This window comes from Didymella exigua, assembly GCF_010094145.1.
Source record: "Didymella exigua CBS 183.55 unplaced genomic scaffold M421scaffold_3, whole genome shotgun sequence".
NCBI classification, from domain to species: Eukaryota; Fungi; Ascomycota; class Dothideomycetes; order Pleosporales; family Didymellaceae; genus Didymella; species Didymella exigua.
The window spans coordinates 1,228,999-1,253,607 of record NW_022984777.1 but is presented as its reverse complement, the minus strand read 5'-3'; the positions used below and the strand labels follow the sequence as shown (position 1 = coordinate 1,253,607).

The window sequence follows — 24,609 nt, the reverse complement described above, 5'->3', positions numbered from 1 at the left end:
ATGTATCGATGGAGAGCTGCGCTGAGTTGCTTGCTAGCTAGGAGACGACCATATACCTATACGTGCCCTGAGACGTGCTAGTCCGAGGTAGTCAACAGAGGTGTCGGTCAAGGCCTATAGGACCGACTTGCACCGCAACAACCTGCTCCGTTCCCACCGATCAAAGATTCTGTGCAAGCTCAGCATACGAAAACCGACGCTTGCCAGTAGATGTAAGGTCCATTTCCCCAAATGATGTAAGACGCGGTCTTCCAGCCAATCACAATTGCCATTCTGAAGTCTCGGAAGCAGGGATGTCGCGTCGAGGGCATGGTCCGTTAGCCTGCAGCGGGCGCAACGTCAAATGGACAAGTCGTGCTTTATATTCAGCCGCAGCGGAGCAGAGCTCCTCTTTGTCTTAACCCTTAATAGGTGAATTCAAGGGTGGAGTCGCACAAGAATTGAAGAAGAGAGGCGCGCCGCTTTCTTCGTGATTACCATCGTGAGCCGACGGCTAAGTGCCCGCTCTGCACACCCACAGCCCGAATTACCCCACGGTCAGGACGCGTAAGAATTGGAAATATGGAGCATCGAACGAGCTGTGACGCCTTGATATCACTAGCCTGCATCGTGGCCGCAGGTCGCGACGTTTGCACGCAATCGATCAGCAGTCACAAACTCTTCCGAGAGGTGCGCACCGCATTGTGTGTAACGACAATTTCAACACCGTACCTTCACATGTAACAAGCGAGTCTTGATTGCGGGCTGCTACGTCATTACGGATCTCGAACATCATTCGCGACCTCCAACATCGTTCGCGACCTCCAACATCGTTCGCGACCTCCAACACCATTCGCGACCTCCAAACCTTACAACCACACAACATGGCGTACTCGCCGCTCTTCTTCGTGCTTGCAGGCGCATTCACTGCCTACCTCCTGTACACAAGACTTACACTCTGCTTTGCGCGACGACAATTCAAGAAGGACAATGGAATGTCCGCGCATCTTGTATCTATGGGCTACACTAACAGATCGCAGGTTGCCAGCCATGCACAAAGGTCTTCAACAAAGATCCAATCCTGGGCATTGATGTGATACGCGTGATGGGCGCCCACAGCAAGAAGCACATCCTGCTCAAAGAGAACAAGAAAAGGTTCGAGCGCCTCGGCAACACCTTCCACACAAGGATGGCCGTTCAGCCAGTAATTGCCACTTGCGAACCTGAGAACATAAAGACCATCCTCAGCCTGAAGTTCAAGGACTATAGCCTCGGCAACAGGGCGAAGGCATGCAACCCGCTGTTGGGTCATGGTATCTTCAACGCTGATGGTGAGCGCTGGGCCAACAGCCGTCATCTACTGCGACCAAACTTCGCCCGTGATCAGATTGCTGATCTAGGAGCGTTTGAGCGCCACTTCAAGCTCATGCTCAAGCACATTCCAAAGAATGGCTCGACGGTTGACCTTCAGGAGCTCTTCTTCATGCTCACGATTGACACTGCTACTGAGTTCCTCTTCAACCACTCGACGAATACACTTCGTATGGTCGGGTACAAGGATGAGTCCAACGAGGACGTCATCTTCGGCAAGATGTTCAACTATGCTCAATACGACATTACGACCCGCCTGCGTCTCGGACCTCTCCATCGCTTCACGAAGAATGCTAAGGGCGAAGAGGCCATACGCATCTGTCACACGTACATCGAGAAGTTCGTTGACGAAGCTATTAGGTTCAAGCAGGAGCAGGATGAGGAGAAGAAGACTGGGGAGGAGGAGGATCGATATATCTTCATCCACAAGCTCGCCAACCAGACCATAGACAGGAAGAGGCTAAGGGACGAGCTTGTCAACATCCTGCTTGCCGGACGTGATACCACGGCTAGCTTGCTGAGCAACATGTTCTTCGAGATCGCAAAGCGACCAGACATCTACGCCAAGTTAAGGAACGAGACTGCCTTCTTGAATGGACGCACGCCCACCTACGAAGAATTGAAGACCCTCAAGTACCTCAAGTGGTGTATGAACGAATGTAAGTTGTTCCTTTCTCGCTGCGCCGACCACTCACTTACAGAACACAGCTCTCCGCGTCCACCCCGTCGTCCCCGGCAACTCTCGCTTTGCCATCCGGGACACTGTCCTCCCTCTTGGCGGCGGCTCAGACGGCCAGCACCCTCTCTTTATACCCAAGGGTACTATTGTTGGCTACTCACCCTACACTATGCACCGCCGCAAGGATCTCTACGGCCCCGACGCCGATGAATACAAGCCCGAGCGCTGGGAGTCCCTGCGACCTGGATGGGAATACCTGCCCTTCAACGGTGGGCCAAGGATCTGTCTTGGACAGCAGTACGCTCTTACGGAGGCGGGCTATGTGACAGTCAGGCTGGTGCAGGAGTTCGCGAAGATGGAGAGCAGGGATCCCGGACCATGGGAGGAGGGTCTGACACTGACTTGCTGTTCGTTCAACGGCACGAAGGTCGGGCTTACGCCTGCATAAACGCCTAATACCCTGTGCCTCTCTTTATCGAATGTTTTCAGACTTCCTTCGTGTACCTTAGCGTTCGAGCGCCATCGATGAAGGCGAGACTGCTAGTTACGTCATTCATTTGAGTTGACATCACGACTTTCATCAAACAAATCATATAAACACTTTGTCTCAGAAGCATACTAAACTCAAATTGAAAGTCCAATTAAAATATAATAGAAAAATTTATCCAACATGTCGAAATCCCTCACCGTCGTTGTCACCGGCTCAAATCGCGGCATCGGCCAGGGCATCATCCACCTCCTCGTCAAAACCCACCATACATCACCATTAACCATCATCGCAACGTCTCGGAACGGCAATGATCTAGGCATCGAAGTCTCCCCTCCAAGTTCCATCCAATACGCCAAACTCGACATCAGCTCCTCGTCATCCATAACCTCTTTCTTCCAAAGTACACCGAACATCGACGTCGTAATCAACAATGCGGGCGTGAACAACAACAACAACGAAACGCCTGAGCTGGCAGCTCAAACCATCAGTGTGAACTATAAGGGTACGAGGGATGTATGCGCCGCCGCGCTGTCCACCACCAACGGGCGGCTTTCCAGGATCGTCAACGTGTCAAGCACCGCGTGCCAGCTCAACAACTACGACCAATCTACCCAGAATAAGTTCCGCACCGTCCAGAGCGTTCAGGACGTCAATGCCCTCGCAGACACGTACATCGGCGCCGTGCGCGCCGGCGGCGCCGCACAGGAACAGGCCGGCTTCGGCAGCCCGCCGATGAGCTACCAGGTCAGCAAAGCGCTGATCAACGCGCTCACCGTCGTGCTCGCGAGAGAGAACCCTGATGTCTTAGTGAATTGCTGTTGTCCGGGGTGGGTGGATACGGATATGGGGCATCAGGTTGGTCGGCCGCCGAAGACGCTGGAGGAGGGGGCGAGGATTCCCGTGAGGCTTGCTGTTGGGGAGGTGGAAGGTGGCGGAGATGGAGATGGTGGGTTGGGGCGGAAGGGTGGGGAGAGGGTTAGCGGGAGGTATTTTGCGAATGAGGGGGTTAAGGATCGAGGGTGGGGACGGGCGAGGGCGTGGTGAGAGATGCGGAGGATGATGGTGCCTTGGGAAGCGAGTTTCTTCACTAAAACGACTCGAAGAGGTCGTAGATGTCTATCTCGCTATCACCCACTGTGCAGGCGATCCGAAAGTCACAACGTCACTCAGAATAAACGGCCTCCAGTTCAACGCCTCCACAGCACCGGACGGAGACTTATGCACGCAAGCTTTGATACCCGACGCCTCTGACAAAGCAGAGTCCAAGTGAACAGAAATACCCTTGGTCTCAAGCCTTGGTCTGTGGCGGTGGTCTTCATGTTCGACTTGATGGTAACTTGGTCGCTAATTCAATGTGAATATGTGGCATCTACGCCAGCAATGCTGCGGCACAGCTATCCCAATGGTGGTATGGACACCCTCCCTTCCCTTCCCTTCCCTCCCCTCCGATTCTTACAACTCGTTGTGCTCAGGTGTATCCGGCTTCTTGACATCTACGCCACAGACCGCCGGCGAACCGACTTCCATTCTATACACGCACTTCTCCTCCTCGACGATCTTCCATATCTCGTCGTTCTCCGCGCACGCCAAAATGACCATGGTGCTGCGGTTGGGGCCGTTCCAGCAATGCTGGCCGTTCTCATACTTCAGCGCGATCCGCTCGCCACTGCCTAGGCCTTTGCCATCTGCGGGCACTGTCTCGTCCACGGAGACGATCTCGATTCTCGCAAAGTTGCCCATGCCCGTGTGTGCACCGCCCTTCTTGCTCTTCTGCGTCGTCTTGCTGAGGAAGCAGTGCTCGTACGTATACTCGCCGCTATCCTGGGATACGCAGCGGCCGTTCAGTGCACGGAAAATGGAATCGGGGCCGTAGTCTTTCGTCAGGTCTTCCTCGTGTTTTGTGAGCTCGGATTTGTCGTTGTTGAGCTCGCGCGTGGCGGAGTCGAGTTGTGATTTCGCGTCGGTCACGGCTTTAGATTCGGCGCCGTCGGTGTGAGGGGAGGCGAGGATACCGTTTTCGATCAGGGTTATGCGCAGGTCGCGCAGCTTTTGGTCGACCCAGCTGCGGACGGATTCGGGGAGGTAGTTTTCGAACTGGTAGACTGCGGGTGTGAGTAGGAGCGAGAGTGGGGAAATGGGAGGGTACTTACGGACGTCGACGTCGGACTCTTCGACTGTTTCGAACTCGTCCCACTTGATAGCGCTCTCAGAGTCAGGCTTCAGCATCTCGTCGAGATCGCGGTCGCGCGCGGCATCTGAGTCAGGCCAGTCCTGTGCGGCATAGTCTTCCCACGCTTTAACGGCGCGCTTGACGCCTTCGTCGTTGAAGTTGGGGTTATACTCGTCCTTGAAGCGCTTGAGCATGGCCTCGAGCTCGTCGATCCGCCCCTTGGCGGCATCGCGCTCTCTGCGCACACGCTCGACGTTATCGGCGAGCTCTCGGATCCTCTCTTTCGCCAGACTGGCCAGCACGGTGACCTTTCCGCCCTTGCCAGCACCCCTCACGACCTTACCCTTCTCCGTGCGCTCGATCTCGGCCAGGCTCTTGGTCAATGCATCCACTTTTTGTGTCTGACCCTCAATCTGAGCCTTCAGTGTCGATATCCGGTCCTCGACCTCCTTCCTGAGGCGTCCAGACTCAGCAATAAGTTCCTTCCGCTTCTGCCTTGCGTTGTTCAAGCTCTTCTGTCGAGCCTCGTCCTGCTTCCTCCACTCCTTGCCAATCGACGCACACTGGTCAGGACACTTTACGCCGCCAACGCCCTCGTACTCGTCGCTGCCGTCGCAGCAGAGCTCGTAGTCGCACTTGCCATCGTTGACATTCGTGAACGGAATGTAGCTGGGGATGTGGCCCTTGTTCTTGCAGTAGAAGCCGGGCAGGGCTAGTGTCTCGTCAAAAGAGCCGGGCTCCCTTCTTGAGGGCCGCGGTGGAGAGAGCGGGGAGATGTAGGAGCACGCCGAGGTGCCTGGCTCGTCTGAGCCGTCGGGACAGTCGCAGTAGTCGTCATTCAATCGCGCGATGTCGAGTTTGATGCTAGGATTCGAGATGCAAGTGAATGTCTCGGTGTCTTTGTAGAATTTGGCGACTGTGTTGCTCAATGTTAGCTTTCAACATCTCATAGACGGCTGCAATTGGGGGAGCGTACACTCAGGACCCACACCACGCGGCCGAGGAGGCTCTGACGCCGAATTTGCGGTGCTGGCGAGAAGAGGAAGCAGCAATGCAATAGATGAAAGCGTCTGTCTCCCCATCTTTGCTTGTGTCTGGAGGAATTGGAGCTTCCAGAGCTGGCACTCTCGTGGACATGTGGCAGCTTTACCAGGGTCCAGTCGGCCCGAGCTTTTCGTTTCATCTCTCCACACCTCCACACCCACCGACTTCCAAGCTTGACGACCTCTATCGTTGAACAGTCGCCTACATATGAACTCAGTGCATGTCACTCACGGCACAATCATATAACGATGATCAGACGAGCCATGGAGCTGATGCTGGAAGAAGTGATGCCATAAACACCACGACGAGAGCTGGAAGCCACGGCAATTCAACAGTTGAGATACATGCCCTCTGAGCACCTTGGGACTTGCCATCCTCATATTGGAAAGAAAACACAAGTATCTCGTCGCCTGCTGCTGCCGTCAAAGCCTGCGTGACTTACCGACGTCTCGAAATCCCCTGCGGTCAATGCATGGCAAACACATAGCAGCCATCGAGACTACATCGAGCTCAGCTGAACCACCAATCACGACAGCGTAACCATCACTTTATTGGCCGAGTATACAAGGGCGAACGGTTTTTGGAGTGCTGCTGATGCCTTCTCAAGGCGGTCGAGGCTCGCAGCCAGTGCAAACGCCCAACATGACTGCTCATTGCTCCACTTCAATATCTCTACGTACTGATCATGCATGAGCATGACTGCCTAGTGGGTTCGGCGCGTATTTTGTTTGCTATTTGCGGCATTTTGATCATACATCGTGGGACGCACATTTTGGATGTATATGCGGTGTTCCCCTTTCTCGTCAACACCATATCAATACTCTCAACACCACCATTCAGGCATACTTCACTCAGTGCACATCAATTTTCTGCTACAGTATGGCATACGAAGTCGAAGATGAGATTGATTGGAGTGACGGCACCCTTGACGAACCTCCCTCCACACCCGCAGGTGCATCAGGAGACTCAGGTTATATCAGTCCCGCGACGCATGAAGATCGCGTGGCAGTGCGACATTAACCACGCTCTAGGCCGGTACTACCTCGCCGGCGACAAGCGATCGTGTCCCAGGTGCGGAAGCAACAAGGGCGGACTAGGCAAACCTGCGGTCATGGGTTTCTACCTGCCGCTCGGCGTAGTCATTCGGCAAGAAATGGCAGATGGGGAGGCGAAGTGGAAGCCGCGAAAACCGTACAAGATGCGTGCTGGCACGGCCCGAGATACTATGAAGAAGAAGAAGAAGAAGAAGAAGAAGAATGCGGACTCATCGCACAACCAGATTGCGTCGCGGAAGCACTGGGCGGCCATTGACGCAGGAAAGACGACGGACGGGGCGCTTGCGTGGGCGGTGCGGGCAACGGATCGCTGGCTGGACGAGTGGGAGGATGAGGCGGGCAGGCGGGCAGAGGAGCGGGAGCTGGCTCGGGAGAACAGGGGAGCGAAGGGCACGGGAGCGAAGCCGCTTGCGAAGGCAGCATGATGACGGCCTCGATTGCGCTCAACGCTGCTCGTGGGCGAAACGCACAGTCCGCGCCCGACAGGGAGAACTACCTGGACGACGACATGGATGACGCGAGTCGAGACGGGTCCGACGACGAGATGAACGATACTGCCCCCGTAGCAGAGATGGAGGACACTTCTTCCTCGGAGGAAACGAGCTCGGCATCGGAAAGCGAGTGATGCGAGTAAAGCGAACCAAGTAGATGGAGCGAGCGAAATGGACAGAGCAGGTGCACTGCGCAAGCGCTGCATTAGCATACCCAACACGAGAATATTCCGAATCAACAATCTGTATACTCTGTCGCTTGTTTCCAGAAGACGATCAGGACTGCAATGCATACTCTGCCTTTCTTTCACTCTTTCAAGTTGTCGGCATGAACCATCACATCACGTAGGTGACAGTCTTTTGTGCAGGTCGAAGATGCACGGCCGGACCGAGTCTGACTGGTCTAAATCAAATTGTTTGACCATGTGCACGTGTTCACACATGAAGACTGGCACACGCTTTGTTCCCAGAAAACGTCGCCACTGTGCAACTGGTGCGAGGTCGAATCGCAGTCTCGCCGAGATAGAAGCACCCGAAACCTTGGGTGGGATTGCCGCGCTGAGCGCAAAGGTCATGAAATTTGGTATTGCAGTCTATGTTGCTGCCAATGATACCGTTGCAAACCACCACAAAACTCTCGTCAACGAGCCGGAGCAATGCTCAAGAGCAAATGTCATTCGAAACTCCCTTGTGCCGCCTACTTGGCATGTTCCACTCTAGAACGCTAAGGTGGGCGCGAAACAAGCGAACTGATACGCAATCCAGTTGAGGGAGATATGTTCTTCTCCGATGGTAGCGTTCGGCCCTGCGACAAGGGCATACCCCGAGTACAGGTTTATCTTCGCTGCGAGTACCCAGTCCGTCCAGAAAAAGCTGACCGCGACCATCCATACGATTGAGCAACCGAACCACCAGAGAACGCATTTCGTTTTCGAGCAGGATTGGACCTCAGAAGAGAAGTATAGTTGCGAGCTGTTACGCGCCCAAGTGAAGATTCCGGCCAGAGCGGATGTGCCGAGGAGCGCAAGTCCGAGGGAAATGTAAAAGGACGCCCGGTAATCGGCACCGTCATTTAGAGCAAAAAGCGTGAGCAAGCAAGTAAGGTACAGCTCCGCGAAGAGAGAGCAACCCAGGAGGGCGTTCGTGGCCCATTGTGCTGCCCGGTACCAGTACTTGCGCCACTCTCGAACCGCCAAAGTCCTTAGCGAGTAGTCTTCGACATGCATAGCGAGTCGCAAAAGTATGCACGAAAGCACAAAGACCGGGATCAAGAGGTAATGGAGGAGCATCGTACACTAGAGGACGCCATCCTTGCAGTCTGTCTGAACAAGGCTGAAGTGCGCAGCGATTGTAAAGAACACTAGACTCAAGACACACATGATCATGGCGAATCTCGGACTGCCCAGGGCCTTGTGCGGTAGCAAAGGTATCGAGCAGTTCCGAATCCAGAAGCAGCTCCACAAGAAAAAAGAGTGGAAGAACAAACCCCAGCCGCCGTAAGGTACATTGTAACATGCTGCGAGTGCAAGATCGATGGAGCTTGTGCTGTTTGCGAAGATGATGTTCGTTCCGTCCATCTCTGTACGGCGTGAGGTTGATACAATTCCGATTTGATGATGACGTGGACAATTTGAAAGCGACGACAAGAGTGCGAAGAAAAATGACCGAGACTCGCGCGGTGTCAGTCACTGAGCTGTATTGATGGACGAGATGATAGTGCAGCGATGTAGCGATACGTGGCGAAGACTGTTGATGTTTGGAAGAGACAGGAAGGCAGCGGCGCAGCTGATAGACAGTTCTTCTTTGCAATACCTGTCTCGCCGTCGTCGCACCTGCTGTCAGTCAGGCCGTGTTGTTAGCAGCCACTTGTAGCCGTTTCTGTGCCGCATGGTGCCTATCGCTCTACTCAAGGGGCTTTTAAATTGACGTGACCAGCTATCAGCTTGAAATTAATTACGCACATTGGTGAACTGTTCAACATTGAGTCAGCTGACAGTATTGTGTCCAGTCTCTAAGGCCTGAAGGATGCGATTGTCAATATCAGCATTGGGCTGACCCTTCTGCGTTAGGAAGCCCGGAAAGATGGATCTGCAGAAGGAAGACCCTCGACCGTCACGTGGCACTTGCCCCTACTGAAGAAGGCATCTGGAAGTCGATCTGGAGGTCTCGAATCTCGATTTGCGTTGCGATCTGCAAGGCCGTCAGGAAGCATCCGAATGGCCAATTTTAATCTCGGTCTGCTCTTGGCAGGGATGAATCATAGGTATGGGAAAATACGCTGACGTCACATTCGTTTGTCTCACCTCTCGTAGCCTAGAGTGAGTCGAGTCAGTTCGAGTGAAAGGGAAGTGGAGCCGGCAACGTGGTGTTTAACGTACTGTCGTGTTAGGGTCATTGTGGCTGCAGTGGCTATTGAAACCGTGAACGGGTTTGTTTGAAACGCAAACACGGCCGGAGATTGCAGGAAATGTGACTGGCTGCAACGATGATGTTTGTTGGTGTTGTTCGCTGGCATCTAGAGCGGGGTGAATTCGTTCTCATCATTCAAAAGTTGTAGGGTTCTCGCCGACCGACAAGGTTCGCACCGTAGAATACCTTCAGGTTCTCCGCACATGCAGACGTCCAGACCAAAGAATAGATTTGACCTTACCTCATCAGCAATTTTGCAGGCCGTCGCTGAACCTTCAGCGTCTTCGTCGCGTGCCGAATGACTTCAGCGACCAATAAGAAGCCTCTGTCTGGCAGGGCTGAGTAGCGTAGATCCAGGTCTAATTTCGCAGACGGCAGACAGATGGATCGTCGTTCGCATCGTGAATGTGGTAGGTTGGTAGTGATAGAAACTACATCTTAGAACAACGGTGTACCTAATCAGCTCGATCATCTGAATAATTCGGCTCGCTCCTCAGCTGGTGATCTCCGGGCTGCCGGGAGTTGTCCACATTTGTTTGACGCGCCGTTGAGAAATTACTCCGCATTCGCTAATCGCACATGAAATGAAGTGAGAATGTCCGCAGCTGGCCGTCAGGACCGATTCTGACTCTTTATCTGCTGCGACGGCGTTCGAGCGGGAGCGGGAGGCTACATGTTGAATGGGCTCTGAGCTTACCCCTCTACTTTGGCGGAAGAGGTGACTGTTGATATCGTCGCTGGAGAAAGGAAAGCACAGACGTGGTTCGGTACGGCTCATGTTGAGCTACATCGGCAGCAGGGAATGGCAAGTAGGTGTGTAGCACGCTCGGAAGCAACGCGAGCTGTAAGTATTAATGCCGGGATGCTTGCCTTGCAATTCCGGAGATGAAGCGCCGCGAGGGTCCTAAAGGGGAGGAACGTTGCAACGCCTTTGCGGTTTCCCGTAGCACTGGTAATCCGCATCTGTTCGTGCTAAAGAGATGCGCGGTCATGTTGCCCATAGACTTGATGTTGTACAAAGAAAGGAGAGACGATAAGACTATAGGTAGGTAATGGGCGGTTAGGCCAGGAAGTCATAGTGCAAGTGCTCCGGGGCAGTGGTTCGCGGGTGATTCGTTCGCTTGATGAGTCTAGCGGCTTCAGGAACGCTGTGCACGTTTGACCCTGAGCGTCAGGAGAAGTCGCCCCCCCTCCCCCCGCTGAGCCCCGCATTCCTCGCAATTGCGCAGTGTCGAGTAGATGAATGCAAGTATAGGTTCTGTAGGATGATACCTAGATATTGTTGTTTGCTTGTTTGTTTGTTTGTTTGTTTGTTTGCTTGTTTGTTTGTTTGCAGGCACATCATCATGACGGCAACCACAAAGCTCCTTTGGTTGACTGCTTGCACATTGGGCAAAGCCTGGCTGCAATAACCATACTTTGCGTTCCAGGGGAAGTCGCGCGCTAATTGGCTGCATGTTTCCTTACACTACCACGCGTCACGGCGCGCAAGTGGCTTCGCCGTTGTTACAGTCGCCGCAGCTGTCGTCCACAAGCCTTCGAGACCGTGCAATGCAGGTTCTGAGTCGTGCGCTCGTGCGCTCGTGAGTCGTGAGGTGAGGCAGTCGTAGGCTGTTTGTCGTGCTAAGGGAAGCTGGGAATGCGCTATGCGCAACAACGGGCAGGCGCTACTGACGCTAGTACCCGTTGAGTTTTCCTTTCTCACCACTCACCTTCGCCATCCGCACCCCCTGGGACGGCGTAGATTTGGGCTGATGAGGCAGCCAGGCGCACTCGATCAGGATGCCTGCCGCTGCAGTGGGCGAAGAACCGATGCCGGCATATGGCCCGCGCGGCATACCTGCGCTGGACGTGTCGCAAATGTGACCCATGCGTGCGGAAATGAAGCTTAGTGGAAATTAACCTTGTTCTTAGTCGATTTGCTTGTCGCTCTCCCAGGCTCTGTGTCTGCAGCCGACGCCCCCTCAAGGCCTCTGCCGTCTTTCTGCCATCTGAACGGGAGATCTGCCTTGCACATTCCTTTCCTTCACTTCCAAACACCCGCAGTGCGCGTGTCGACGCTCTTTCAACCTACCGACCCCAACCGTATACGCTCCTTAATTGCAATCGCTGCAATAATTTACTGTTTAGACGCTCTGCCGCCAGCACGAGAGACGCGTCGACAAATACTTCGTGACCAGACTACCAACAAAAGTGTCAGAGACACTGCTCGACTAGACGTACGTACCTCGCACGCATTCTGGGGAAAAGAAACATCGAAGCCCAATTGCGCCACCACAGACCATATTTGCTGTCCCTGTCTTGTGTCACTCCGTGGCGCTCGCGCATGCTCCTTTCCTTGGACTCCACACTCGACGCCCGCGAAGCACAACGTACTAGACGGCGCTGAAGATACTTGGAGACTTTGAGTATGTCAATGGTTCCTCTGCTAATCTCTCCGTTTCCGCAAAGTTCCAACTCCCTCCGCTTCCACAAAGTTCTTACTATCTCCGTTTCCATAAAGTAAATTGTATATGCGAGATGCATGCAGGCCACCTCACTAACGTAGTTCGCGCGACCAACAGACTTTCCACTTCTCCGTCAATCTACCAATCGCCCACGTCGACCCGACCAACGAATCTCCTGACAGACGCAGCACTAGCTAGCGTTCGACGGTATAATACTGCGCATAGTCGCGCCCCTTCGTAAGGCACCCTCGCCATGGATCACCCATGCGTCCACCGAAGGTTTGGCTCCATGTTGAGCCACCTACTCAACTTGACGTTGCTGACATGTCTTAGATAACACCACATACTACGATGGGGTTTCTCAGCCGGAAGAAGGACAAGGCTCCCGGGGATGACGTATCCATCACAAAGAAGACGAAGAAGGGGAAGAAGGGCAGGCAAGAAGACGAGGCCACGCCAAACTTCGATCTGGGTTCAGCATTGCCAAGCACAGATGATTTCCGGACCAGTCTGATTATGCCTGGATTATCTACGCGGTTCAGCATGCTAAGAGAGCAGGACGACCCCAGCTCAAAGATTGGCAAAGCCAGTGACGACAGCGTCCTCACACCCAAACGATCATCTCGACTGCATGAGTTCGGCTTCGCCCCTGGAGGTCTCTCTGATATTGCGGAAGTCTCGTCATTGAGTGGATCGATTCGGCCACCGTTCGCTGTTGACCGCACGAGCTCCTTCGACAGTGACAGGGCAGGAGACGATTCAGGCAGCATGATGACCCGGGCTAGGCCAGGTGAGGGTAATGTCTTGTTTGGTGGTCGCCAGAAAATCTACATGATCTCCAATAACAGCAGTGCGAAGGGACTGGGGCGGACACTGTACGACGACGATGTGAACATGTCCGCATACCAGCGTTTGCGCGCCGAGGAGAAGGAAAAGTTGAGACTGGAGGGAGAAGCTTTGACTGATCAGCACTACGAGCCTTCAAGCCCAACAACGCTCAGTCAGAAGAGGGACACATCTTCCTCCACCAACTCTGGGCTAGAGAATACCCGCACATCGACTGCCGCAACATCGATCGCATCTCAAGGCGCTGGCGATGCACCTGTGACATCACCAGTCCTTCCTCCGTCTGCAGGACCTTTCCCTATGGCTGACCTGAACCGTTCAACAACCAAGACACGGAGGCTTTACGATCAAGGACTCGATCAACACTTCCAAGAGCAGCAGTCTTCAGCGATGAACAGATTGAACTCGTTACAGAGAGCTCGAGCACCGACTGGAAGGTCCACCCCGCCGATTCCGCTTTCCCAAACAAGGTCTGCGACGAGTCTGAATGATCGATTTAATCGGGGCCCCATGTTCCGTTCAGACAGCCCCAATGGATTGGTACACTCTGGTGTATTGAGAAATAACTCCCAGTTGTCGAGCGGCGGCTCCAGCTCTGTTGTATCACAGTCACAATCACCGCCTCCGGCCAGTCCGGTGATCAGTGACAGTGGAGATACGCAGCCTCTGAACGCGGCTCTGCAGCAAGGTGATCGGGGTAAGGCGACCGCGATGGGTGCGTTCAACAAACCCAAGGAAGCTTTCAGCGAGCACCAATATGCCGAACGTCTACGCCACATGCAATCTGAGCGTGAGGCGCCTCGAGAAGTACCTGGTTTCCCGGCTCCCGTTCTAGAGCCTGTCGTCAGGTCAGACAAATCGCCGCCTAGGAAGCCAACTCTCAAGGAGCGTGCCGAGCAGGAGAGGCGGAAGCGAGCGGGGAGCGTTGTTCGACAAAGGTCAAATTCTTCTGCCTCTTCAGTCACTGAGCCGGCTCAGGCTACAGCAGGTATCTCCGTGTTCCAAGCTGCTGCAAATCGAATGAAGGCTGCTGCTAATGCTGCACAAACACTGCCTTCGGCTGAGATTGCGACGATTCCCCAGCAGCAGGAGTCTCCCAATGAGCACGCAGGAGCTACCTTCTTCACCACTCAAGATTTGAGTGATGATGAGGAGCATGCACCGACCAGGCCTATCACTGCTCGTACAACGGAGACCACTCGCCGCTTCGAGAACTTGCCCGTAGCTACCGGTCCCGCTCCTTCAATCTTCGAGCACCCGGCCATGCGCTCTCGCAACGTGTCAGCGGAGCAAGTCCCACAAGCGGTCCCTCAGATGCCCAGCCAAATGCCAGCACAAGATTACTGGCCCAGGCCTGACCATGGTGCAGAAAGGGAAGTCGACTCTCCCACGCTCGGACCTAACGGTGGAGGTCTCAGCGGTATGATCCGTCAGCATCTACGTAACGACAGCAACGTTTCCTCAAACTACGGTGAGCATGATCAGCAGGCAGCCGCACCCACGTCAAATGCACCCGTTGGCCTTGCTATTCAAACCCATGACATTGGTCTGCAGCCACAACAGTCAGGCTCCGATTCGGCTACCCCGGCACCCTCTAACTATAGCCACTCCAACCCTTGGGACTTGGACGATATTGACAATCCGTACCGCAACGACCGCGGTAGCTTCAGCTCTGGCAGCCCTGTCGATGGGCAGCGGATGAACAATGCCCCCGGTCTTGGCCAGCAGTGGGACTCAAGAAGGAATCACGAGCGCATTGCTAGCAATGAGACTGAAGCAGAGCACGAGGCTTTCCAACGTGATCTCGCTCAGCGTCAGCGTGTCATTCAAGAGAACCTTCGCGCGAGGGCAGAGGGCCGCTCTACGAGCCCAGCACCTGGACCTTCTGGAGGACTCAAGAACGCTCTGAATATGCTCCGCGCTAAGTCGAGCCGGGAGTCTTTCGCAGTTGTTGGTGAAAAGTCGCCTCAGCCAGACATGCCGCACAAAGGAGTACGAAAGATGACACTCGGAAACGGGTCAGGTAACGCCAGTACTACATCTCTGGTCAGCTCATACATTGGCGAACACTGGAAGGCTGAGATGCCCTCCCTGAAGTCCAAATCATCGCGCTTGGGACTGCAGAACGAACAAGACTCGCAGAGTGAATTCCAAGGCCGACAACGCTCCGGCACGGACAGTAGTAGGGTGGGACGACCTGTCGGCCACTCACCTCCCATGATGAGCACTCGTGAGCGTTCTGGGTCTGGCACGTCATCTGGCCGTTCACGAAGCCGTACTGGTCAGTACCGTGATGATGTCGACAATGCTTACCCTTTGCCCCCTACCAGACCGTCGGTTGACAGCCAGGGCCGCACACGGTCGCGCAGCAACAGCTACTTCGAGTCGAAGCACCTGCAACCTATTGAGACGAACACCTCTCACCCTCCGCTGCCAGTACAGTCCGGGATACCTCAGCCGAAGTACTCGCCCGGCATACCCATCTCGCCAAGGCCTTCGCCTGGCGGCAACAGTAGTCCAAGCATGAATGCGTACCAGCCTCAAGCTTCGCCGATGCCCCCCTTTTCCGCCAATCACACTCCTCCTGCCTCGAACCCTACAACACCAAATGCAGCGGCCTTCAATCCGGGCGCTGTCCAGCCACTTATCAGGCAGGGTATGTTGCGCAAGAAGTCTATTGCTAAATCGGAGATCTCAGAGCCTGTCTTCTTGTCTACAACATCCGTCATCGACACTGTCAATCTCCCCGCGGGAGCATCTCTGAAGAACGGATCCGAGCCACCGCCTGTCCCACCGATCAATCCTATGAGACGCCGCTTCGGTTTCGGCCGCTCTGACAGCGACAAGTCTGACGGGCCAACAAGTCACCCGGACCTTGACGCTCCACGTGCACCGTACGCTGAGCCGACACGTACCAACTCATCCGATGCTGTGAGCCAGATCCCACAACCCAGGAACAGACTCAGGAAGAGTTCTAGCGAAAGTAAAAGCCTCCACGGCATGGCGCAAGGTCAGCCCGGTGCTGTTCCGGCCATGCCTCCCGCAGGCTTCCTCGCACGCAACAATGCCGCACCTCGCCCTATCAATGGACAGCATACGGCTCAGCAGAACATGAACGGTGCCATGTTCTAGTGCGCTTGCGTCGCATCGACACCTTCTTCTCCGCCGACCTTCGCTGGCAAGGTCCAAAAGCAACAATTCCGTGGTTAAGATCTTTTCAGATCTCTGAATCTTACATTTCTGTGTTTTGTCTAACTTATATTTGTCTTTTGTATTACGGCCTGGTTTTTTTCCCTTTTTCATACTGCAATATACCTCACGGTCTGTCTTTTTGAGTTATTGGATTATTTCAACGGTCAAAGACAGGGTTACTCGGACAATACGGAGTCTCTACACATGTTAGATCGCAACCTGACACCAGGCTGAACACGGTGTCTACGGAACCTGCTGGCTACATTTCCTTCATCATACACCCAGGAGGTCAATTACTGTACTGCTAGTCGAGCATCTCTGGTGGTTTCTTTCCCACATCAAGCACAGAATCGCATGTTGCGCCACAATCAATGACCAACATGTCGAAAACACAACTGCTCCACCAATTGACTTACACGACTGCTGTCGCACCAACTAATGCTGCCGCAGACTTACTCGTGCTCTTATGCATGGACAGAAGAGTCCCTTGACCTTGCATACTCCACCTGTTCCCCGGCGAATCATCGCCACGATGGTGCGGGAGCCCACCGAAGTGTATCGACAAGCGCGAAGTACACGAACAGCAAGGCGACCACTGCGACCCACTACGGAATCGGACCCGCGAGCCGGAACGAGCAGCGATGTTACGCCCGTTGTTGTTTGAATAACAAAGCAGGACGCCATCTGTTATCTATCATAACGTTAATCGAAATAACGAAGGGTAGACTAACCTCTTCACGGAAGGGTCAAAGGGCGGGGAGCATGCAAGAGCCTTCCTGTGCTCCTCGATTTCCCTCAAGCTTTCTATGTAGGTGTAATGTCGAATGTTGACCCTATACAAAACATGGGCTGTTGTTCTTTTCGGATAGATCATGCTAAAATAACTACACTGGTACCGTGTACAGCAGGGGTGGCGTCGAGATTGGAGAATGAGTGCAACTGAAAAACGAAGGCACTTTTGCGAACGACAGCCGGTAGGTTGCAACTGATGTGTCTATTGTTCGGGCGTAAATAGACTCGAAGACACCATGTCGACTGTACAACTCGGGTTGAGTTTACGCGCTGTGCAACGGTTGAGAGAAGCAAACAAACCGCTACCGTGATAGTTGCCGTGACAGCTGCGTATGGCTGCATACTGCAGCTGCAGGGCTCATCAACAAAAAAATGCGACACAAACAAGCCCCTGATCTGCAAATTGACACACAGTGCACGTTTCAGGATCCGGGAGTTCAGCCGGTCGCAAGTGGGTCTCCAGCACGAACAACATGCTGCAAGTGGCTGTGATCACAATTGTGATGCTAACAAGCTACACAAGAATACGATTCGCAGTTGCTAATAATGCATTGACATTGTTTTCACGAGCAATTGAAACATTCCAGCGATGTCGCAAACTACACATCAAGATGTGACGTTGTACAGGACAAAAGCTGCCTGTACGGATTACCACATCCAGTTCGACCGACTGCAACCCACAATTGCTTGCTTTGTCTCTGAACCAGTAAGGCCCTGTCACGTCGACGGCAACTCTGGTACTGCGGTAGAAATTTCTCTGGTACGATGCGATCATTCTGCGGTACCCTCCCGTCTTCCAGGTACAAACCACCGTCTCCTCGAGCTTAAACAGATGTGGTTGCACAACAGCAGCAGGTCTCTGAGCGTGGGGGCCGCAATGCCATTGCTTCTCTTCGAGCGCCGCAGATGCAACGACAGTATGATTTCATTCAAACTATTTTTCTGCTTACCTCCCGCAGACATCCACGCACGATTCAGGTAGCGTCTGTCAAGTTATACAGGTTTTCGCATTGACCATCTTCAAATCTTACACCTCCCGATGCAGCATTACCAACGTTTTCAGCTCTTGCTCACCCGGTTCGCATGAACAAAGAACCCGATCGCCATCCAGAACATCACCACAGCCACTCACAAGCTTCTCTCTGCATAGCCAGCCTCGGTCTCCCCAGAGTCTCGCACACTCCCCCGCATTCGAGCCACGCTACCATGCGGCCAGACTACCGATCCGCCACCGAGTAATGCCACTAGTGACTTGACGGTCTGAACTTTAGTACAGTATACTGCAGCGACCAACCCATCAGCAATCTCTGATCTTGGTCCCGTGAAACCCAATTCGATAGCTGCACAATCCTATAATGCCCGACGATTCGATAGCTCGGGGCTTCCCACTCCCTACGACCGTGACTGGGTAAGGCGCTTTGGTGCAACCAAGCTTGCTTTTTGCGGGTGAGTTGCCTCGGCGGACAAGCAGGTACAAAACGTGCCTTGCCCGCGACTTTTCAAAAGTGTGCTGAACTCAATTCTCCCTCGAAAGCTTGCATCTTTATTTATTTTTCAAAACTTATACCCTCGTTCCACACGAATTACCAACAATACATCAATCAAGATGCGCTTCTCCACCATCGCTGCGTTCGCGACTTCGCTCGCTGTCGTCTCTGCTCAGACTCCCGACCTCTCAGCTGTGCCTAACTGCGCTGTAAGTTTTACCCAATGCTCCATAGGAATTCCATGCTGACCTTTTCGAGGTTGCCTGCCTTATCGCAGCCATTCCCGGTTCCGGTTGTGGTGTCACCGACGTGACCTGCCAGTGTACTACCGGCCAGTCCGCCATTACCAGCTCGCTCGAGTCCTGCATCCCCAACGCTTGCTCGGCCACCGAAGCTGCTCGTACGTTCCCCACTCCCATCAATATAAAACACGGCTAACCCTCTCACAGAGGTCGCCCCTGCCCTTGCCGGCATCTGCAGCGCCGCCGGCATCTCTGTCGCCGTCCCTTCTGGCACATCTATGGCTGCCTCCATGGCCAGCTCTGCCGTCGCGTCTGCAGCTTCGTCTGCAGCCGCCACGGTCTCCAGCGCCATGTCCATGGCCAGCTCTGCTGTCGCATCTGCCCGTTCGTCCGCGGCTTCCGCCGCTAGCTCTGCTGCTGCGTCGGCTTCGTCCCGCGCTTCCAGCGCTGCGTCTGCTACAAGCTCCGGCCCTGCCCAGAGCACTGGTGGCGCCGCTGCCAATGCTGCCGGCCTTGGTGCCGTTGCGCTCGGCATGTTCGCTGCTCTCTTCTAGGCTTTTAATTAGCCAAGGGAATATGTGTGCATGGAACGAGTAATGATTGGGGATAAGAGCATCGAGGAATTCCTTGACCATCGCGTCGGGCCCGTGCTAGTGTTGAAGTACTGTACATATCCATGACAGACTGAATATACCACTACAATACCCACTTCCATCTTGACTCCATAGATTGAAGGCGACGGTGATACGTGAGCTGGTTCCGGCTTAATGTCGATCTGTCGGCCGGACCACAAGCGTGTGAAAGTCGTAGAGCCACCGACTGCCTGAGTCAAGGCGTGTGCGTTCGGCCAAATCTGCGCTGAGGGGCGTAAAAGATTCAAATTGTTGGAGAGTAGTTGTACCGTTTTGGTATTGTTGCTCGATCATGCTGCGTCCAAAGCTTTGATCCACTTCCCCGACCACGCAGTGAACTCGTCGTCTGTGCCCGTCCAACTCTTCTTGACCAGCTCCACCGCGCTCTTCGCCTCGTCGCAGACCTTCTTGAGCTCTGCTTCGGCTTCCTCGTGCTCTAGTTCGTAGAATGTGGATGCCAGGTCGTCGACCATGTCTGGAATGGTCTTCAAGATTTGCATGAGGCGATCTAGCTTTTGTGCTGGCGACTCGGTTAGGGCATCGCCGTTTGCTGCTCCCGTTGCTGGGCTCGCTGTCGCTGGATTTGAGTCCGGCGCGACAGCAGGGAAGATCTTCAATCTCCTCTTGCCGATGGCCTGATACATGATGCCCACCATCTTCAACTTCTTCACGCTGTGGTCCAGCAAAACCTTTAGCTCCTTGTCGTCTTTGCCAATTTTGTTCTGTGCGCCAAAGAAATCATCCTCGTCTCCAAAGCCGTCTTCGTCGCCGCTCCCCTCCGCCTTGTCCTCCTCTCCCTCATCTGCAACATCTTCGCCCCACTCCTTGAGCTCCTCGACGGCGTCAAGCAGCACAGCACGTAACTGCTGCGCCTTCTTCAGCACCAACTCGACCACGCCGCCATTGCATAGCCGCAACAACTCATCACACACATCCCACACCACGCCCGTTCTCTCCAGAACATCTTTCCTTTCCGCCTCACTAGGGCCCTTATCCTTCCCGGTCAACTCTCGCCTTGCTTCAGCCATCGCAAGCACCAGCGCGAGAACCCCGCCCCACGCACCCACGAGCCGCTTGACCTGCGCGCGCAGCTCGCCCCGCATTATCTGCCCCAGATCGTCGCGCATATTGGACGTAGGGCTGTAGGATGCTGCGGCCACCATGCCGGAGAGCGCGCCGGATGTAACATCACCGATCTTTGCGACCAGGGCGCTCGGTGTGAGGGGAGGCGTGAGCAAAAGTAGCGAAAGTGTGGTGGTGTGGGATTTAAGGATAGTGGTTGCGGCGTGGATGGCGGTTAGGGGACCGTAAGGGAGGTCGGGCGCGTCGGTAGAAGTATTCGAATCTTTTGGGGGCGTAAGGGAGGTCTGGAAGTGCGACAGGAGAGTTTGCGTGGTTTGCGTGAGGGAGATGAGCTTTTGGATATCTTTTGGTGGCGTCATGGCGGTGGGTGCTACGCGCAGCCGAGAATACTTCAAGAAGAAAGAAAGAGAAAGAGAAAGGCGCTCAGAGAATAAAGCGGGAGAGTAGCACGCAAATGTAGGTAACGATCGTCACAAAAAAGTGACGATGGTGGTGGTGGGGTTTTCAGTCGAAAAGCTTATCGATTACTGACTCGAAACGCTCGAAATGCCTTCCCATGACTCTCGATGATCTGAGTCATGCAATACTTCCTCCACTGTGCCGACAATACGGCTGCGTTTGTGCACATCGTTGAGCTACCCAACGACAGACAGTCGAAGGCTTTGGACACATTAGCACACTACTACTGGAGGCGTATAAAGGTCATTTTACCCCTACTTGCTCCTTCTACGTCTTCAATCTGCACAAAGAAGCTCGAAACCGTATGCAGGGGTATGACATGTTTTGCCCTCTCTTCTGAACCTCTGCGCTTTTTTATCGAAAGTAACGGGAGACTGATACATGCCTGCAGTTTTACATGCTGCCCAAAGAAAACCGCTAACCTTTCTCTCTCCTTCATCATGCTTCTGCTCTGCCCCGCGAGTCTTCAATGGTTGTCAAAGGTGATGAGAACATCATCTTATGACCCGGAGATTCATCTACCATCGGGACTCCACTCACTGTGTCATCCCCCATCTTGGAACTCCTTGATGCAGGTCTCCAAAACACATCCATGCACAGATCATGGTCTCTGGCACGGTGCCGATGCACAATGAGGTACTCGAAGAGCTTCTGCTCAGTGCTACACCATCTTATATTCTCGAAACGAAATATCTTTGCGTACTGGTTCAAATAAATTTCACGTCTTTTCTGTTCAGCACCCGTGGACTTGCGGTCTATCTTTTGCCCAAACCACAACGCAACCGATGTATGTCTAATCTCAAGTTTCCCTTTACATCGAAGAGGAACTTCTTTCTTCGCCATGTCATGAGATAGAGGCCATGGCCTGATGTTGATTTGTGTGCTTCTCGAGCTATTCGTTGCAATGCAAAACTTCCGAAAATATTGCCGACAACGATCCCATGTCTGGACCGCGTCTAAAAAGTACATGCATCATCCATGTGTCCTTTCTACGACCAACGACGGCTGTATTTGATCAATCATACGGCGCGAAAACTCAAGGATGGCTCTGAGGGCTACTCGCTCAAGATTGTACGGTCGTTGCTGCTGTGCGCGAGGAATCGTAACATGTCAGGGAAAAAAAGAACGTTACACTGCCACCATCGCTACAGGCTCCGTGCGCGGTGCAGTCGGTCTTCGTTCAGGACCCACGAAACGTGATCATGCCATTTCATCTGGTCGTTTTATCAGCCGATGATATGGTTTGCTTCGGTGTATCTACTTCTGCGAGATGGTTCCATCTCCCCGTCAAGGCCGAAGGCTCGTGTCGCATCAATGATTCGAGATGAACCATTGTCTTATCTCCTCAGCAATACAGATAGCTTGCAACCCTAGAGGGAACTCAGCGCATCTCCCCTGTGTATCTACACCAGCTCCAGTCAATAAGTATTCACAGTCACCACCAACAAGTGCAGGATGTTCTTCTTTTACTTGATTTTATTCGCACTTGGAGGCCAACGTCCTAACGTAAAGCCGTCCCAGTTATCTGTCAACAGTTAGACCTTCACCTTCAACCCAAACCCTCCCAATGCGATCCTCGCAGCCAGCAACAACGCCGCACTGCCAAACAGCGTACATCCACCAAATGTCCACAGCGCATCATAACCGCTGTGATCCAGAATCGCGCCACCGATAGGCGTGCCAATCAGCACGCCTAGTGCTACAATCGCAAAGCTCTGTCCCAGCCTCGTTCCAATCTTGTCCCTCCTATCCTGGCTCAGCCTGACAATGATGGTCGGCGGCAGACTAACAAAGCTGCCCGAGAAGAACCCATAAAACGCCATCAACACGCACATACCGGCGCTGTTTGAGACCCCGATAAAGCTGATACACAAAACGCCGCTGATCAAACAGCAGGGGATGACGACGTTGAAAGGGCCAAGGCGGTCGGCGAAGAGGTTGGGAATGATTCGCCCGAACACACTCGTCGAGTTCATAATCGCCAAGAGGTAGAACGCGAGGTTCTCGTTGGTCAAATGCCGCTCCAGGGCATACACCTGCGCATAAAAGAAGGGCATATACAAGCCCATGAACCCGAAAAAGAAGCCAATGACCTGCAGCGAGTACGCCGGGATGCAAAACGCCCTGAGATCAAGCAGACTGCGGCTTTGGGCCGGCAAGACGCGGACGCGCATGCACACGCATGGCACGACCATGGTGGCCAGGATGATGAAACCCAGCACTCTCGTGGTCCACGCGAACCCAATCTGCGGCAGCAGCTTGTGGAACACAATCGGGTAGATGACGCCACCAAACGAGCTCCCCGCTGCGGCGATGCCGATGGCCATGCCAATTCTAGTGCTGAAGTAGGTGCTCAGGATTGCTACCGAGGGCACAAATAATGCACCCGTGCCGATGCCGATGCAGAATGCTTGCGCGAGGAGGACTTGCCAGTACGATGTGCAGAGGGACAGCATCATTTGCCCGAAGACAAGCATGAAGGAGCCGAAGAGGAGGAGCTCGCGGAAGTAACCAGCGTCGTAGATGGGACCTGTGAGGGCGCCGACTTCGAGCAGGAGGAAGGCTTGGATGGAGCCGATCCAGGAGATTGAACTGGGTGAGGAAGAGGAGAGGAGTGTGGTTTCGTAGTAGGCTTGGTAGGAGCCGAACGTGTTCTGTTTGGTGGTCAGAAGAGTAGCATGAAATGGTCACAAGGGCAGACGCACGATGATGCCCCAGCTGTTGAACAGCAGGAAGAATCCGCCTAGGACCTGGAGCCACGCCCACAGCCCGCCGTTGGGTATACTCCCCGCGTCGCGCACGCTGTATTTGCTCTTGACTTTTCTCAACCCCTCGCCATCAGCGTCACCGCCCTGCTCTTCCTCAGCGACGCAATTATCATGCGTCACGTGCGCCTTCTCTTGCACTTCCTCGATCGGGGCATCTCTGATCGCCAAACTACCATTCGATTTCTGGCTCGACAAGGGAGACGTCTGCGTCGGGTCTTGGGTGATTTTCTCGCCCTGAGAGGTTGGAACGGGGTTGCGCGACCCAGCGTCCGCGTTGGAGACCGCCGCGGCGGTTTGGTGATCCATGTCTTGGCCGGCAGTTGGTGATGCAGATGCGGTGATCAACTGTCGTGTCGACTTTCGACGCCTCCGATTTGCCTTCAAGAAACAATATCTTTTACGTCGCTTCAGCAGCAATGCGCACGCAGTGACGTCGTCAAGAGCCCAGGAGACAAGACGGGTGCGATGCGGCCCTTAGGAGTCCAAGAATCGAGAACCTTGGGACAAGGAAATACAAGTCCGGGGTAAGGTGATCATAAGAACGGGAAAACACCCTTCCTATTAATAATGACACTTGTTTAGCGAAGAGAGCAGGCGTGGGCACGTCCTGCAGCACGTCCATTCAACCGTTTGAGCTTGTTCGGCCATTGTCGAGAGAGAAGTGCACGGCAAAAAAACGTAGTTTGTCGCGTCATGCGTCTAATTCCGTGTTATTTCCGCACCTTTGCAAAACATGGGCGTTTTGAACTGCCGTTACGGTCTGATTGGCGTAGGAACATGGCAAAACGTGCGCGAAAAATCGTAACATGGCGTTTCGGAAGGACGCTCACCGCTGTCTAGCAATTGCTGGAAGATTTGTGAATACCTCTGTGAGATTCCAAGCGGATACGGGCAGCTGACAACCATCCCTCTCGGGGATCTGCCAAGTCATCTTGTGTCTCAGAGAGGACTTGTCTTGTGAAGTATCACCAAC

The 24,609-nt window shown here is 53.9% G+C and overlaps 9 protein-coding genes across 9 annotated transcripts; 5 read left to right on the top strand and 4 right to left on the bottom strand.

The window, feature by feature from the left end:
* Positions 1 to 676: 676 nt before the first annotated feature.
* On the top strand, positions 677 to 2,615 carry M421DRAFT_416616 (cytochrome P450). Its single transcript, XM_033591135.1, has 3 exons — positions 677 to 972; positions 1,020 to 2,009; positions 2,059 to 2,615. Exons 1-3 carry the CDS (start codon positions 864 to 866, stop codon positions 2,475 to 2,477), a joined length of 1,518 nt encoding a protein of 505 aa, XP_033453262.1. The 5' UTR covers positions 677 to 863; the 3' UTR covers positions 2,478 to 2,615.
* An 84-nt stretch (positions 2,616 to 2,699) lies between these two features.
* M421DRAFT_53391 (NAD(P)-binding protein) lies at positions 2,700 to 3,563 on the top strand (the record flags this gene model as incomplete). Its single annotated transcript, XM_033595110.1, has 1 exon — positions 2,700 to 3,563. One exon carries the CDS (start codon positions 2,700 to 2,702, stop codon positions 3,561 to 3,563), a length of 864 nt encoding a protein of 287 aa, XP_033453261.1.
* A 389-nt stretch (positions 3,564 to 3,952) lies between these two features.
* Positions 3,953 to 5,796, bottom strand: M421DRAFT_416614 (uncharacterized protein). The gene is made up of 3 exons (XM_033591134.1): positions 5,666 to 5,796; positions 4,670 to 5,605; positions 3,953 to 4,621 (listed from the first exon to the last, which is right to left on the bottom strand). Exons 1-3 carry the CDS (start codon positions 5,769 to 5,771, stop codon positions 3,972 to 3,974), a joined length of 1,692 nt encoding a protein of 563 aa, XP_033453260.1. The 5' UTR covers positions 5,772 to 5,796; the 3' UTR covers positions 3,953 to 3,971.
* Positions 5,797 to 6,612: 816 nt separating this feature from the next.
* On the top strand, positions 6,613 to 7,213 carry M421DRAFT_1583 (uncharacterized protein; the record flags this gene model as incomplete). The annotated part of the gene is made up of 2 exons (XM_033587642.1): positions 6,613 to 6,685; positions 6,765 to 7,213. 2 exons carry the CDS (start codon positions 6,613 to 6,615, stop codon positions 7,211 to 7,213), a joined length of 522 nt encoding a protein of 173 aa, XP_033453259.1.
* A 540-nt stretch (positions 7,214 to 7,753) lies between these two features.
* M421DRAFT_254897 (uncharacterized protein) lies at positions 7,754 to 8,747 on the bottom strand. Its single transcript, XM_033588636.1, has one exon. The coding sequence runs from the start codon at positions 8,566 to 8,568 to the stop codon at positions 7,996 to 7,998; it is 573 nt and encodes a 190-aa protein (XP_033453258.1). The 5' UTR covers positions 8,569 to 8,747; the 3' UTR covers positions 7,754 to 7,995.
* Positions 8,748 to 11,912: 3,165 nt separating this feature from the next.
* On the top strand, positions 11,913 to 16,362 carry M421DRAFT_254881 (uncharacterized protein). The gene is made up of 3 exons (XM_033588635.1): positions 11,913 to 12,096; positions 12,253 to 12,414; positions 12,469 to 16,362. The coding sequence occupies exons 2-3, from the start codon at positions 12,400 to 12,402 to the stop codon at positions 16,111 to 16,113; spliced, it is 3,660 nt and encodes a 1,219-aa protein (XP_033453257.1). The 5' UTR covers positions 11,913 to 12,096; positions 12,253 to 12,399; the 3' UTR covers positions 16,114 to 16,362.
* Positions 16,363 to 18,443: 2,081 nt separating this feature from the next.
* Positions 18,444 to 19,410, top strand: M421DRAFT_416610 (uncharacterized protein). The gene is made up of 3 exons (XM_033591133.1): positions 18,444 to 18,661; positions 18,711 to 18,852; positions 18,902 to 19,410. Exons 1-3 carry the CDS (start codon positions 18,572 to 18,574, stop codon positions 19,246 to 19,248), a joined length of 579 nt encoding a protein of 192 aa, XP_033453256.1. The 5' UTR covers positions 18,444 to 18,571; the 3' UTR covers positions 19,249 to 19,410.
* Positions 19,411 to 19,616: 206 nt separating this feature from the next.
* On the bottom strand, positions 19,617 to 20,768 carry M421DRAFT_98162 (uncharacterized protein; the record flags this gene model as incomplete). The annotated part of the gene is made up of 1 exon (XM_033598584.1): positions 19,617 to 20,768. The coding sequence occupies one exon, from the start codon at positions 20,766 to 20,768 to the stop codon at positions 19,617 to 19,619; it is 1,152 nt and encodes a 383-aa protein (XP_033453255.1).
* A 1,635-nt stretch (positions 20,769 to 22,403) lies between these two features.
* On the bottom strand, positions 22,404 to 23,942 carry M421DRAFT_98161 (MFS general substrate transporter; the record flags this gene model as incomplete). Its single annotated transcript, XM_033598583.1, has 2 exons — positions 22,404 to 23,522; positions 23,574 to 23,942. The coding sequence occupies 2 exons, from the start codon at positions 23,940 to 23,942 to the stop codon at positions 22,404 to 22,406; spliced, it is 1,488 nt and encodes a 495-aa protein (XP_033453254.1).
* Positions 23,943 to 24,609: the final 667 nt, after the last annotated feature.

Coding starts and splice junctions, on each gene's coding strand:
- M421DRAFT_254897 (XM_033588636.1), bottom strand. CDS start 8,568: ATGCTCCTCCATTACCTCTTGATCCCGGTCTTTGTGCTTTCGTGCATA.
- M421DRAFT_416610 (XM_033591133.1), top strand. CDS start 18,572: ATGCGCTTCTCCACCATCGCTGCGTTCGCGACTTCGCTCGCTGTCGTC. Junction 18,662..18,710: donor CAGCTGTGCCTAACTGCGCT/GTAAGTTTTACC, acceptor GACCTTTTCGAG/GTTGCCTGCCTTATCGCAGC. Junction 18,853..18,901: donor CTCGGCCACCGAAGCTGCTC/GTACGTTCCCCA, acceptor ACCCTCTCACAG/AGGTCGCCCCTGCCCTTGCC.
- M421DRAFT_416616 (XM_033591135.1), top strand. CDS start 864: ATGGCGTACTCGCCGCTCTTCTTCGTGCTTGCAGGCGCATTCACTGCC. Junction 973..1,019: donor ACAATTCAAGAAGGACAATG/GAATGTCCGCGC, acceptor AACAGATCGCAG/GTTGCCAGCCATGCACAAAG. Junction 2,010..2,058: donor CAAGTGGTGTATGAACGAAT/GTAAGTTGTTCC, acceptor TACAGAACACAG/CTCTCCGCGTCCACCCCGTC.
- M421DRAFT_416614 (XM_033591134.1), bottom strand. CDS start 5,771: ATGGGGAGACAGACGCTTTCATCTATTGCATTGCTGCTTCCTCTTCTC. Junction 5,606..5,665: donor GCGTGGTGTGGGTCCTGAGT/GTACGCTCCCCC, acceptor TGAGCAACACAG/TCGCCAAATTCTACAAAGAC. Junction 4,622..4,669: donor AGAGTCCGACGTCGACGTCC/GTAAGTACCCTC, acceptor TCACACCCGCAG/TCTACCAGTTCGAAAACTAC.